The following is a 16,010-nucleotide window of genomic DNA, read 5'->3' as shown; positions in this document are numbered from 1 at the left end:
TTAACTCTGTTTTTTCATTCACAGATGCTGCCAGACCTGCTGAGCTTTGCCAGCAACTTTGTTTTTGTTCCTTTCATCCTTAATGTTAATCCAACTTTCCTGTAATATGTTTGCAACTGAAAAAAATTTGTTGGTCTGATACCATATCAGTTAACTAACAGGACAGTCTTATATCAGCTTTTATATAAAAACTCATCCAGCAATCTTATACTCACAATCAACGCTCCATTTTATTGCCCAGCCTTGAGGTCGAAGCAGGTCATTCACAGTTTCCAACACAGTCTGAAGTTTCTGCTTCTGCCCTATTTCTGACTGTGTCACTTCTGCGACATTGAGTTTACGATTTGCAAGTTTCTCTGCATGAGCAAAACCAAAAAGTGACAAAGGACCATAGAATATTTCTGGAAATAAAAATTATGATTTAGCAGAACCAAAGCTGACTTATAAGTTTTGAAACTAATACATTATTGTTGCTTAACCTTGTTGTTCATTTCTTAAACAGCCGCCTACGTAAAGTTACAAACTTCAGAGTAAGAGTTCACTGTGATCTTGCATAAAAAATTCGGGCTTATCATTGAAAGGTACTTTAAATAACTCTGTGTGGCAACTTTCAGCAAAGGTAGTAATGGTAATGAGGTCACACAATGATTATTAACCTCAGACTTGGATATTTGTTCTCCAAAAGACAGCTATGCTATCAAGGCTGCATTTAATAAATAATTCTAGTTAAATTGAGGTAATTAACAGTGCTTTGAAGATAACACCAGAAAATTCCTGCATTTTGACCAAAGAATGATAAAAGAATAGGAGCAAATTCCTGCAGATGCTGGAAATCACAGCAGATCAGACAGCATCCATCGAGAGCAAGCTCATGTTCGCGTCTTGATGGTTCTTCAGAGCTGAACTGACACGTGGAGGAGGCAGCATTTATGCTATAGTTTGGGATAAGGGGATAGGGGATGTAGGGTGCTGGTGGAGAAAAGATGTTGATTAAGTGACCGGAATGAGAGATTGGCAGAACAATGGTGTGTTTCCTGCCAGACTTGAAAGGACAGACCCTCCCACGGGGCAAGTTGCGGGGAGGGGAGACTGGATATGATAACAGAATGCAACGAAGTAAAAGGGAAAAAATGGTTCACAATTTGAAGGTGTTGAACTCAATATTAAGTCCAGTACTCTATAAAGTGCCTCGTCTGAAGAGGAGATGTTGTTCCTCCAGTTCACGCTGTGATTCACTGTAGCATGCAAGGGAAAGACGTGTGGGCACGCTAGCAGTAGACTGTTAAAATGACACACTGTGGGAAGGTCGTCACCACGGGAAGGTCAGAACAAAAGAAAGGAGATGAAGGAAGCAGGAGGTAGGTCTCATGGGGAAAAAAGAAGAGCTCAGACAGGACATAAGGAGAGATGGCAAAAGAAACTAGAGAGTAAGTGCTATTCAGCTCAAGAAGAGGGTTTAATTCTGAGTGTGGTTTGATTAAATTAGAAAGACAAAGGAGGGACGTAGCAAAGGCACCTGAGACGTGTTCTCAATTTTAGGACGAAAGATGTCCACATCTTTCTCTCATTTGTTGGAGGAAAGTAGACAGCATTTAGAGACGAGGATAGAAGCAATTTTAGGTTATTTTAACTCTCCATGATGATCCTGGAGTTGCAGCTGATTATGGCAGAGAGCTAGCCTCAATAGCACTTGATGTAATCCAATTAATTTACATGATAAATAAGTAAAACCAACTGTATCCTGGATAAATACCATGTGCACCTTCAACTTATACAAATGATGATCAGAGTCAGATCAACAACACAACTGATTACGGTTTTGCTGAGGCTAGGGAAAAAGGTAGGAGGTTAATGAGTAGTTTAATATGATGGAAGCTGCAAAAATATCAGAGGACAAAGAACAGCAAAAAAATTGGCAGTTGGGAGTTCGAAATGATAGCACAAGAATTTTCTCTAGTAAATGAGAAGGAATAATTTTGGAAACAAGTAGGTGAATGTAGGAAGGAGGATGGTGTCATAAATGCCTCTCAGAGGAAGTGTCAAGAGCTGGTAACATCTTACAGACAGCTATGCAGATAGTCATGAGAACTTAAGGAGCGACAACTTTAGGGAGAACAGGAAAAGGGCAAATCAGAGGAGCGGAGAGATGAGGAGAATGCTTTAGAAGTTGAAAAAATCCAGAATGTACCAAGTGGGAAAAAGGTAAAGGAAGGCAATTCTTAAAAATACAATGAAAGGGATTGAACAGGCATTTGAAGAAACAAAAAAATGTGTGAAGGGTTAGAGCACTAAAAGCAGGGACATACAATTCCTACAACTGCTCTTTCCAAGAGCTCGTTTAGGCACAATGGGCTGAAGTGCATCCAGCTACACTAAGTTTCTCAGATTCAATTAAATGTGTCTGTCTTTTTGGGGCAAAGATCATGAAATTATTTGCTTGTTTACATTCGATACAAAATCAGTTATTTACTGTGGTAGAAGATTGGAGGAGGAGACACAGACAGATGTAGTATCTCCAACAGTAGAAGAATCGAGGGAGGGAGGTGATACTCTCCCTTTATACAACACTGGGTGCTGCATTCAGTTTTTTAAAAAAAGCAGTCAATGTTTTTTAAAATGAAGGAATGTGAGTGAGTTGGTCAGTGAATGAGTGGGTCAAATGGGTGAGCAAATGGTTCGACTGAGTAGGGATGTTGGTGAGGTGGGTTAGTCAGGACCAGTCAAGGGCTACAAATGGTCAGGGATGTGGTGACATCTGTTTAGGGGTTGAGCCTTGTGGTTGGGAGAGTATACATGCTGCTCAGTTGAGCTGCATAACTGTTAGCCTTAGTATTATGTGTTTAATATTTTTTGACTAAGGCTAAATCCCGCGTTTCTCACCCAAATCTCCACACTAAGCCCTCCACACAGAGTCAGAGACATACATGGAGGACCCCAGCCTACAGAAATTAGCCTATTGCAGGTTTAAACTTCTCAGACAATTTCTGCATGTCTGTACATCAGGACTTCCGCAAAATACATCCCATCTCTCACAATCCAGAAACAAAGAATCAGGCAGCTGTGTTTTAATATTAAAAGCAATACAAGTAACATCTATTCTTACCTAACAATTTCTGCAGAACCTGTCCGTCATACAAATCTTCTTCCAGACTTTTCACTATTATTCTTTCTTCTACAAGTACATCATTAATCCAGTCAATGAGAACCTAAACATTATAATTATTACACCATAAATTATACTAATAAGTTCAGATGTTATTTTGCAACAACTAAAGCCTTTTATAAATCAGGTTTCAATTTGGTACCCACAGGCCTTGTCTAGCACCTCCCCTGTGAAGGGAATAAAATAGTATTCCAGGTGAGGTGCGAATAAATCTATTAATAGACATGACAACTATTTTTTTAAAAATATGAAATCATCCAAAAAAGTCTCTACGTCTGTTAGATTTTGCTGCAGCCTCAAAAGCACCGTTCGTGAACGAACAAAGGCTTGCACCATCATTCCTGCATCCTTTCCAGCGGGCAAAGTTTAGGTCTGAGCCTTGCTTGTACTCCCATGGAAATCCACTGATATATCAGGATCTGATTTTCATCATTTCGACCCCATCTAATGCTCAAATACCAGAACAACCGTGTTTGCCATCTGCAGGTTTGCTGGCATTTTCATCTAATTATTAACAAAGGTGGTGAAATATAATACCAACACCAATCCCAATCCCACAAGGACTTGATCAGGAACCACTTTCCTCCTAGAAACATTAACAACAACCTGTGCCTACAAAGAGTACAATGCAGTTCTTTTTCACCCCATTATCTGTCCGATATATAATAGTCAAAATAAGAAATAGATTACTACGTTAGACAGCAAGTTACCAAATAATTCAATATGTAGTATTGATTTTATGCAAGTAATCCACCTTTATGAGTTCTTTGAATTTGGCCTCCTCCTTGGAATTTGGTTCAATCATTGTTCTTTCTTCATTTTCCTCTATAATTGAATCCAGCAGAGAATAAACAAGGAGTCAAGAAGGCAATATTTTGCTTTAGGAATTTGTTTTTCTTCTGGTACGTTAACACCAAATACATAAAGATCTTAATAAACCAAATGAAAAGGAAACCTAAAACATTTGACATGTTATAGTTCATAAATTAAAACGTTAAAAAGGTCTAGAAATCGGATGATATAGAAAATGAAAAGTCTCATGTACTGTTAGATGGTAGAGATTTACTTTAAAAGCAACCAATAGAAAAAGAAAGCAAAAACTAGCATTCTTAAATACCTAGCATTGTGTCCTCTGGATGAATATCAGTAGGTGTTGGAGACAATGGAGTATTGATGGCATTTTTACCTTCTTCCTGTAGGTCACTCACTACCATGGAACAAAACAGGATAATAAGATCAGAGAAAAATCGGGGAAAAAAAAGGTTTTCCACTGGTGCTGAATTGTCTCAATTGCAGAAAATTTAAATCAGGCAAACAGTAATCCAATAACAACTGGTACTAATGAATGGCAATAAACTTCCTCCTTTTTAAAATGGATTAAAACAAATCAAGAGCTGTAAGAGAGAATTCTTAAACTCCCAATACTATCATGCATTTTCTTTCCCACACAATGTCCATCATAAAAATTATTTGATTCTGTAATGGTATAATTAAGGCTAAGGGTCAATTTCTGGAAAATCAGATTATAATACTTAGGTGGTTGTTTTTGACAGGTGCAGACCTCCATGGCTCAAAACATACAGCCCTGCTTATACGTAAATAGCTCCACCTGTACAATAAGGTATTTCCTGCTATTGTTTATGAAAATACATGATCATTTCTACAACATTGCACTACCTCATCAGAGCTGATCAGAAACAGTAAGTATTGATCATTCTGTAAAACAAAACACTTGTTTGATATATGAAAAGAATTGCCACATTATAATCAGCCCTTCATCAGTATTCAGGTTTTATATTTTTATTCCAGGTTGAAACTAATAGGACCACAGATCAGAAACTACAGTCAGTAAAATGGAAGAACAGCAAATACCAGTTTCACTTGGTGCAAAAATGTTCACAGACTGATCATTAATTCAGCAGTTTGCAAAGGTTAATGAGCTGCTGCAATGAGTTATAAAGACAGAGAAAAATGTGAACCCAAAGTAACAGAATTTCTCAGGTGAGAAAGGAAAGTAGATCTTCCAGGGCTGGGTGGACAAAACATTGTTAGCTAACAATACAATATTATCTTCAAAATAGAATCTCTCATTTTATTAATAGCATTAAAAAGCAAAAACCTTTGCTCTGATCATTGAAGGATATGCAGTCTATTCATCTGATACTCCTGTTGAATTTAAAATATGCAGAGGCTTTACGGGTGAGGAAAAGACAACATGATGAACAGCAACATGATCACAATAGATTAAATAGAAGAACAAAAATATTCCTGAATTTTAAAAAATCACAACAGATTATGCTTCAGGATTTGTACCAATAGTTTGCTTCTAAAAGCTCGTCATTTCAGAAAACTGATCTACTGTGGTATCTACTTTCTTTGACTTTTGACATTTACTGAAGTAAACTAATTTATTTTCTTGTAAATTACTTGCGTGATTTCTGTAATAACACTGTAACCATTCCTAAATCACAATGAACAAACTTAATTCCAACATACAACATCCAAGATGATTAAAACATGAAGTGGCACAACTAAAACTAAACAGAACTTTGACTGATGGAGAATTGTTAGTTGAACAAATTTTTAAATAGGCATGTTACATTCACGGCTACAAATTATCAAATGTTGTGAAAGCAATCTCAAGCTCAACTGTAGTTCTTACACTGTTTATACTACTTATAATACAGGCAATGATAACCAAAAAAAAACTGTTCTCCACTCATCAATTCTTGATACCTTTTTTCTTGCTTCTTTTCGCCCCACACAAGAGCCCTGCCATCTTTTTAGTAACAGACAGTTATATACGCCAGCTACGTAGTACACCAACCCAGCTGCACGAGGAAGAGTCGCAGCTGGGCCAACCATGAGCTGCCTTGCCAAGCCCCACGTGTCATTTATGTCACTGTGACAGGACTGAAAGCAGCAAGCTGGCAGCAAGAGACACATGCAATGATTATTCCCATTCTAAAATACAAGGACGCGACCAGCATCGCCTGACGACTCTCTGAACAGCTTGCTCATTTTACTCTACCTGTGGTGAACACTACTGAAGCAGAACACTTCTGGATATCAAGTGATGAGTGAAATATCTTCTGGAATAGAAAAACAATTACAGAAGGAACACTGCCTGATTATTTCAAACTAAAACCAAAGCCAGTTATCTATGGTACAGTTACAGGAATGAATGCTCAAGAAACTACACTGATCAGCTTCATTGGTAGTTTTCTAGTACATTTGATGACACTTGGTATTGATATCAAACCCTAATTTAAAAGAGATTTCTAGAATTAGACCTGAAGATCTTGCAAGTACCTTTGCAGAACATCAAAATAGGAGAAACAGTTTACATTCAAAGCAGTTCTATAGGTCTGAAATGTACTGCTTTCATTGTAAAATAGTGTAATATACAAACTTTCAGTCCCTTGTAACTTTGCTGTTCTATAAATATAGACCATCAGATTCCATGAAGACAATTTTTAACAGTTTATTCACAAAATATTTGTATAACAAATGCATTTCAGCTTTGCACTGCCGCCACTTATAAAATAAGTAGCCTCCAAATGGATGTGGGTAAGAATCACATCATCACAGGTCTTATTAAGCAATTACTGAAATACTCAAAACAAATTCAATATGTCCTGTAATGACCTGTTCATTTCGACGTATTCCCTTGTTTCTATTTTTGTTTGGGAAGATCCATTTTCATTAGAATGCTATTGCACAAGTAATGAGATGATGTATTTTGATACAAGTTTTTAATGATTATATTACCCTGTCTGTAAACAAAAGAACTTCCAAAATATTTTTGTGAAAATAATGATTCAGGAGGGTCTGGACTTCAAGGCATATTTTAAACATCTTTATCCTCCTACCCAATAACCCAGCCAACAGCACAGTGCTAAAATTTACAGATCTGTGGAAATCAACCTATCATAGGTTTCATATCACATTTCAGATGCAGAAGTTAAATCCAAACGCGCTGGGAAAACTTTATAACTTGAGTTGGATGTCCAATGAAAAGCATTCAGAGGTCCCTCACTCGGATCAAAAATGGAGAGATGGATCAACCGGAAAGTTCATATCCATTTCTGACAGTCAACTCAATAATGACATTGTTCATGAAAAGGCACAAGTCATTTCTCCACATTCCTCAAAGGAAATTTGCATCAATAAGGGGAATGCTTAAAAATACACAAGCCAAAGGTCTATGATTATTTCAGCACATCACTACTACTTTGTGAATATCATCCCAGAAGAGAGTAAAACGTGGTTAATGCTTTTATAAAAGTAGGAAAAACAGAAAATCATTTTTGTAGTTTTTATCTGCACCATAAAATTATTAATCTTTGGCAAAAAAAAAATCCTGTACACTGAAGTGAGCAATTTTTCTACATCAAAATGTAACTAGAAGCAGAGACTTGAACTGCTGCAACTCCAAAAATAAGATGACAAGTAACACAATGTTCTGCAATACTGAGCCATTTTCCATTCTCAATTACAGGGTACAGAATTCATCATGCTATGAAGGCCGCACCTACGATACCACACCAATGGTGTAAGGGTCAGCAGAGGAAAATTAACTTGTATCATGGGGAGACGGTACAGGAATAAAAATGATTGAATATTTGACTGGTTGCCAATTTAGTTTTACAGGAATTCAGGTCAAAAGCACAGCTGGGAACATCTCCACACTAGCCTAAGAATTGCACTGCAGGTCATGATGACTGCATAACAACATTTCTTCTTATATTTTCGCTGTTACTGGTGCTGTCAGTGTTAAAAGGAGATGACGCGTGACTGAACACTACACACGCAGCTGTCTAAAACTCACATACATCCGGTAATAACACAATGGAAGACAGCACAAAACTTCTGGAAGAGCGACATAGAAAATTAGGGGCACTAAGAGATAAGGACAGTTAAGAGAAAAAAATGCTGATGCCATCTTAAGAAGCAAAGCAAGTTAGATTAAAAATACTCTCAATTTAATTGTGACCCGAGTAGAAAAATGGAAAACTATTTTCAACATTTTGGACCACTGATTAAAGTAAACAAACCATATATTTCTGATCAAATCAAAAATGGGGCATTAAGAGAGTATGCTTACCACCTCTCAGAGCTGGGTGTTAGAAAGGTGGGCAAGATACACTATCCACAACTCCATGTCCGACTACAATAGGATATCCTCAAGTTATAGTAATGCTAAAACTACTGAAGGTGTGAAATGCAGACATGCATTCAAAGAACAGACACATCGCCAGTCACTAAAATACAATTACTTGAAATAAACTTTGTGGTGTGTACATCCATTTTAAATTTCACCTTCCTGCAACATGCAATAAAAGCAACAAGGACAAATCAAGATTTAAAGTTACCATAACATGCAAAAACAGGACCCTTCAAACATGCACTTTAACATCACATTCTGTGGTGAATTATCTGCAAAAAAAAACTAATATTTTATACAAATGCGGTTCTTACTCATTGAGGAAGACTGCTCAGTGTGGGAATGCTGACATCTGGAAATAAGTGAACGTCTTTAAAGGTGCAGGTGTTGCACGGCAAACTTCAGACACAAAGTAAATAAATAATTCCCATGCCACAAAACAAGGGTAAGTCGGTTGACAGGAATCTAACAAAGATAATGGGAACTGCAGATGCTGGAGAATCTGAGATAACAAAGTGTGGAGCTGGATGAACACAGCAGGCCAAGCAGCATCTTAGGAGCACAAAAGCTGACATTTCGGGCCTAGTCCCTTCCTCAAAAAAAGCTTTGCTCCCACGACTTGTGATAAAAAGAACTGGGGGAGTACAATTCCCAACCAACCAACTCCAGGTACTGATTTTGGTTAATCATCAATATAGAGTGGTCACGTTGCTGCAAGCACTGGACAATGAACAGTTGAAACATTTGAGAAATAAGGTATTAAATGTAGCAATGCACAATTGGCACTATAGTAATCATAGGTTGCTTGAATTTGAAAGAGAAGGAAGGAGGCACAGAAGAATGTGCCTCAACTATTTTGATGTCTGTGCAGTATGATTTCAAAAGTATGTTAACTTTTAGCTTGGTAAGATCTCCTTCAATTCCTTTCAATACTTAGGCTAAAAACTAATTTCAATCTGAGAAAATATGCTTCATCTCTTCTTCAATGGACTGAAGTATAGAGGCAGGAAGTCTTACTCCTACTATAACTGTACAAGGTAGTGGTAAGACCACAGCTCGAGTACTAGTAGTTTTGATCCCTTTATTAGAAGGAAAGATCTTTATTTCTTTGAAGGCAGTTCAGAGAAGGCTCATTAGAACATCAGCACCTCATATTCCGCCTTCGATGCCTACAACCCAATGCTCTCAAAGTGAATTTTACTAGCTTCAAAATCTCCCCACCCCCCAACTTCATCCCAAGACCTGCAGCCCCTCTCACCCCCACCTCACTGACCTGTTCATCTTCTCTCCCACCTCAATGACCAACCCCCACTCCCACATGCTACCTACAGTCACTTTTACTAGTTTCATCCCTGCATCCTGGACCTGTGCGTCTTCTCTCCCTCCTACCCGCTCCACTATGCACCTTCTTTCACTGACCGGCCTCTCTCTATTCATTTCAGAGTCCCCTTCCCCTTCCTCATTTCTGAAGAAGTATCCCAACCCAAAATGTCAGCTTTCCTGCTCCTCTGATGCTGCCTGGCCTGCTGTGTTCCTCCAGCTCAACATCTTGTTATCTCTGACTCTAGATAGTGTCTCTCACTAGGACAATGTCTGGTATGGAGGGATTGTCTTTGAGCAAAATCTAAAATCAGACTTTGCTCATTACAGTGTAGAAGAATGGAAGGTGATCTTATGAAGCACACAGAGCTTGACAGGGCACATGTTAAGAGGACTTTTCCTGATATAAGAGAGTCTAGGACCGGCAGGGTGGCCAATTTAAGACAGAAATTAGATTTTTGATCAGTAAGGGAATCAAGGGTTACAAAGAAAATGCAGGAAAGTGGATGCGAGGAATGTTAGAACACCCATGATCTTATTGAATAGCAAAACAGGCTTGAAGGGTTAAACAGCCCACTTCTGTTCCTATTCTAATGGCCTTAAATGGCCCCATCCTGAGAAAGCAGCTTGAAGGAGGAGTCATGTTACTTAATTTAAATATGCAAGTGATTTATTTTTGAAGTTTGAATTGACAGCTACAGAAATTCTGCCTGCTTAAGATTTCAGTCCATATTTTTTGGAGTTTTGAAAGTGAGTCTTCAAAGAGAAACATCATGAGGTAAGAACTATTGAAGTTAAAACAAACTAGAACCTTTGTAGGTACTGAAGTAGGGGTTTACAAAATAACTTTTGAAAACAGTGACAGTCAATAGTTTCAGCATAAGTTAAATTATCTGCTACCACAAACAAGGTAATAACAAAGTTCAATTCCTGAAAATATACTTATTGTTTATCACAATCCATTTCCTCTCTAATAAATTTGTTTACCATAAATTGAAATGTTTGTTTTGAAACAAGTTTGAATTATGTTAAAAACAAACAAACATTGATAAAAAGTGGTGACATACAAATAAGTGCCAGGTGACAAAGATGTATCTAAGCAGAAGAGAGGAAGTTACGGATGTACAGGCTAGGTGTGTTGGCCATGGAAATTGCAAGGTTACAGGGTTAGGGTGGGGGGGCTGCTCTTAGGGTGGCTGGTGTGGATTCGATAGGTCAAATGGCCTGCCTCTATTCATAGAGCTCGTAAAGTATAGACTGATGAAATTAACAAGACCCTTAATCCCACCATTAAATAAAAAAAGATACATGCTAGGCAATGATATAAAAACCTTTGTCATCACAGTTTGTGATAGAACAAGAACTGCCTTTGACTATGGGAAGTTCTATGGCATCACAAAATAAAAGCCTATTAAAGTAATCTGAAAAAAAAAGCACCTAGTTCATCAGAATTTTACTTTGGCATATCTGAAGTGAAAAAATCTTAAAATTTCAAAAACCACACGGTGTGTGGTTTACAAGAATAGTTTGAACATAGCTGATCCACATAAGGAGATATATTAGAACAGTTGACCAATAACTTGGTAAAGGACATAAGTTCTAAGAAGTATCCTAGATGAGGAAATCTGGTGAGGCAGAGAGACACATGGTGGGAATTCCCGACTTTCAGGCCCGAGTAGGCGAAAGTACAGCTGGCAATAGCGATTTAAATCGGAGGATGTACAAGAGTCTAGAACCGGAGGAGCACAGAGATCTCAGACGGTTGCAGCCCTGGAGCTGGTTAATGAAATAATGAAGGATGAAGCCACAAGGAGGCTTGAAGACAAGTTTAAAAACAAGGCACTATGAATTAGGAACAAAGTAGCACGCAGAAAGGTAACAGGCAAACTGGACCTGACACAAGTTAGGATTGGGGCAGAATTCTAGATGAGCTTGACTTAATGATAGCTAGAGTTTTCAGCAGGAGATTCAAAGACCAGCAATGTTAGAAGTGGAAGTAGACACTTTGAGTTAGAGCTGATGTGCAGTCAGAACGCTCAGGGTCAATATAAAGTCAAGAGATCATATCTCCTATGTTCACTGACAAAAGATAATGTAGAAAGATTACAATTTTTTTTTACTTGTGAATAAAAACAATTTACTAAATTGTGTCTGTGAATAAAGAAAAAGTAAGTTAACATTTTAAGGATGCTTCTCAAAGGGTTCGCTTTACCTTCCAGTTTTGGCAAAGTGTTTACAAATGAAATTGTCTGTTCCAAAGCTATCTGATGTCATGTTCATTTTCAGATTTTTCTACTTGTAGTCTCTTGGTAGTACTCCTACAATTTCATAGATACCAGTTTAGTTTCCGAGTAGTGTAGTACCACCTACTGGAGGGTTATATACATGGCCAGGTGTCAGACTGCTCTCATAGATCCATAGTATTAGATGACAACAAGAAAAAATGAAATAGAAATTTGAACATTTTCTGTGTGCGTTGCCCAACAGAGGCAAAACAGGTTTTTGATTGATTCTTTCCTGAGCATTTTATTCCTCCTTAATGCCCAACATCTCTTTTACATAGTGAATAACTCAACATTTTCTTTTAAAAGACAAGTCTAGGTTCAGCTAAGCCCTGATACTTCGAATATTCACTGAAGGTAATGCTAACAGGGTGACTATATAAAACTTTCATCTTTGGAAGGTATCCAACCATTAATACCAACATTATGATTCCATAAACAAAAACTTTCTTCATTAGGTGCAATGCAAAACTTTTTTTTAATACTTAAAATAGAAAGTGCCTCAACTTAGGGTGATGTCTCTGCTCAGCAGCATCCATGGCAAATCATAGCAATGAGATTGACTTTATGGATAAGTCTAAAAAGGCACTGTTTGAAAGAAAAATAAAGTATAGTCAAAGCTGAGAGGTTACACCTATCAGGAAAGGTTGAACGGGCTGGGGAATTTATGCTGAGAAATTAAAAGACTGACTGGTGACCTGAAAGCAATTGTCAACATTACTAAATATTTTGGTCGGATAGACTTGAAAGGTGTTTCCAACTGCACATAAGCTAAATCCAAGAGCCTCAAATAAGGCATTCACACTAATAAATCAAATAAAGCATCACCGAGATATACAGCACAGATTCTTCAAAGGGGAAGATAATGAACATAAGAAAAGAGAGGAAGGAATAGAACAATATGGCAATGGGGTTGGTAAGGACCCGTGGCACATCAGTATTTGCAACATCCTGTTTAACTGTCTGTTTTGCTGCTGCACACCTACAGGAAAGAACATCTTAAACATTTGCAATTCAATAACTAGAAACAGTTCAGTTTGTTGGGAGAAGTTTTTTTTGAACAAATGCAACTTGCAGAAGATGTGCATTGCAATAAGAGCCCTGACTGTGACAAAGGGTGATTGCGTATAGTTTTAGCTAATCAAATATTCAAGAAAATCTGCTTTGATCACGAGGTCAGTATAGTCTGGAAGCAAAACACATTTGTACCCCTGTGGCAGTGCTATAGTCTCAGTTAATTTTAAAACTGAGAGCAAAGTGAAGAAGCAAAACCTGGTTTTAAGTTTTGAGGATATGAAATCCCAATTTCATTTTAGTTCCACTTTGGCACAGAGCAGCACAATCAAGATTCAGATGAGAACAGTCATTCAACCCATTGAAACTAATTCCTAGAGACAGAATCCATTATAACAACCTTGACTTAACCTTCCATCCAAAGGCATTCAAACATTGGCTAAAATCTTATTACGCTTGATTATATTGAATACATTCAAATCTACATTTCTCTATTTTATGCAGTATTTCACACTAAACTGAGCAATGTGCAGCACTTCCTTTCTGAGAATTTCCTCCAATGATGAATTTAGTCTCAGCATCAATCCAATACCTAGAACAAGAGCTGATACATACCATGCAGAAAACTGCAAGCATGAACTATTAAAGTATTTATTGTGCAGCTTTACTAGCATCAAAATGATGAGAAGTAAGGTCATTAAAAGTTACTGCACTTCATGTAACAGTCAAAGTCTGACAAAGATTCAGTCACTAGTATGGTATTATTTTCAGCTCCATTCCAAAATACTAACTTCGGTTCCTCATTTACTTACGAACTCTAAACTGTTATCTCACAGTTGCTCGTTGCATAAATTAAAACATTAAACACATCTAACTATCTCGAAAGAAGAAAAATGCAATGAATATAATCTTTCGATTCTGCCACGGGTAGTAATACATTTAATGACAGATCATGAACACACAAGCAGTAAAGGCTAGAATTATGCAGACCAAGTCGCTGAAGCTGATCAGTTTGATCCTTAGCTTACTCACTTCTGATTAAGAGTCTTCTTTCCAACACAACAAATAAATTAGAGATGATCAACAATAAAGAAGCAGAGCCAAGTTAACAGCCCGTTTCTCCAGCACAGTGCAGCGCAACAAGTGAATGTACTGGCTATGGTCAGATGTCACACAATTGTAATGATCATTGTCAATGATAAGGGATTTACCAAAAAAAACAGAACAAACAAAATTATGACAAGGACAATGAAGCAGCATAAAATGAGGAAGAGGCCATGTTCATGTTATGATCAAACCTTAGCCCAAAAGATGCAGAGGAAATGGATTATCAGTAACATACATACAACATTCAATTACTTCTGTTTTTGTCAAAGGAAATTAAAAACCATTGTCAGTTTATATGGCCACTGCTGAAACTACGGGATGCTTCTAAAACTCTTCATGTATTGTCAACACACCCTTCACCAGTAAAGTAAACACACACACTATTCCAGTGTCAAGAAACTAAGCTTTACAACTCAGGAATGCTTTCTAAACTAAAGGTATTTTTTATCCCACTTATCTTCAACCTGTTGCACAGTTTAGTTACAAAGCAACTTTTCCTAATTTATACAAGCACGGTACATACAGCTGTCTGTATATATGACAGCTACTGAAGGTATTCTTCGGTCTCAATTAGTGATTTCTTCCTCAGGTTTGCATTGATTCATCACTTAGATGGGTGCCTGAAATCAGTCAAAGGAGGGCTAGTACAAGTTGTCATCAGAATTTTGATTGATGCTGACATTTTGACTTGCTTCTAAGAAGAGCCACTCTTGGCGGTGGACATTGAAATCCCCCACCCGGGATACATTTTGCATCTTTGCCACCCTCATTGCCTCCTCCAAGTGTTGGCAACATGGAGATTTACTAATCTCAGCTGAGGGGGACAGCTAACATCTGGAGGCTGACTATGTTTATCACTGTGTCATCTCTTCTGGGTCTGTCCTGCTGGTGGGAGACGATGAGGACGACGACGACGATGACTGGGGCATTGTCATACTTAGGGAATCATACCTGACAATGTCAGACAGTTGTTTGACCAGTCTACAATTCAGGCCTCCCAATTCTGCATTAGCCCCCAGATGTTATCACTAAGAACTCTGCAGGGTGGACAGGGCCTAAGTCAACGCTGGGTGGTCCATCCAGCTTCATTTCTTTGTTGAGGCATCAGTTGCATCAATAACAACGAGTGGTTTACTCAGCCTTTCAGAGGACAGTCGAGAGTCAACCACATTGTTGCGAGTCTGGAATCACATGGAATTCCAGAAATATGTTTTGAATTCAAATTCTACCTTCTGCAGTGACAGGATTCAAACCTAGGACCCAAATAGTAGCGGAGTTCCTAGATTAATAATCGAGCAATAATACCACTCGGCCATTGCTTCCCTTTACTAAGTTGCCTCGAGAGTCCTCATCATTGACTCAAGATCTCATTAAGTCTCATGGCTTTAGGTTAAAAATGGGTAAGGAAACTTTCTGCTGTTTACCACATACTGTCCCCCTCAACTGAGATTAGTAATTCTCCATGTCGCCAAAACTTGGAGGGGGCACTGAGAGTGGCAAAGATGCAAAATGTATCCTGGGTGGGGGATTTCAATGCCCACCGCCAAGAGTGGCTTGGCACTGATCGTGATCAGGTCCTAAAAGACAAAGCTGAAAGATTGGGTCTGCGGCAGGTGGTGAGGGAGCCAAGAGGGAAAAGCATACTTGATCTCATCCTAACCAATCTGTCAGCTGCAGATGCATCTATCCATGTATCAGTAAAAGTGACTATTGCACAGTTCTTGTGCTGACAAAGTTCCGGCTTCATGTTGAGAATACCCTCCATCATCTTGTGTGGCACTATCACTGAGCTAAATGGGACAGACTATGAATAGATCTAGCAACTCAAGACTGGGGATCCATGAGGCACTGTGGGCCATCATCGGCAGCAGAATTGTACTCCAGAACAATCTACAACATCATAGTCCACATTCCCATTCAACTCTTACCATCAAGGCAGAGAATCAACCCTAGTTCA

General features: G+C 38.2%; 1 protein-coding gene across 2 annotated transcripts in view; it reads right to left on the bottom strand.

Moving 5' to 3' along the window:
* The window catches only part of parvb (parvin, beta), a 74,931-nt gene that overhangs the window by 40,797 nt on the left and 18,124 nt on the right, over positions 1-16,010 (bottom strand). Inside the window, exons 1-5 of one of the 2 annotated variants that reach the window (XM_059652357.1) lie at positions 13,979-14,083; positions 4,281-4,370; positions 3,918-3,988; positions 3,104-3,206; positions 216-356 (exon numbers count right to left, since the gene is read on the bottom strand). In XM_059652357.1, coding sequence (XP_059508340.1) covers positions 216-356; positions 3,104-3,206; positions 3,918-3,988; positions 4,281-4,370; position 13,979 — 406 coding nt within the window. In that variant the 5' untranslated portion in view covers positions 13,980-14,083. Of the gene's footprint in view, positions 1-215; positions 357-3,103; positions 3,207-3,917; positions 3,989-4,280; positions 4,371-13,978; positions 14,084-16,010 lie in introns of those variants that run through there. The other variant, XM_059652356.1, reaches the window with a different exon arrangement.

The sequence above is a fragment of the Stegostoma tigrinum genome, chromosome 18 (genome assembly GCF_030684315.1).
Source record: "Stegostoma tigrinum isolate sSteTig4 chromosome 18, sSteTig4.hap1, whole genome shotgun sequence".
NCBI lineage: Eukaryota > Metazoa > Chordata > Chondrichthyes > Orectolobiformes > Stegostomatidae > Stegostoma > Stegostoma tigrinum.
This window is presented reverse-complemented; position numbering and strand designations above follow the sequence as displayed.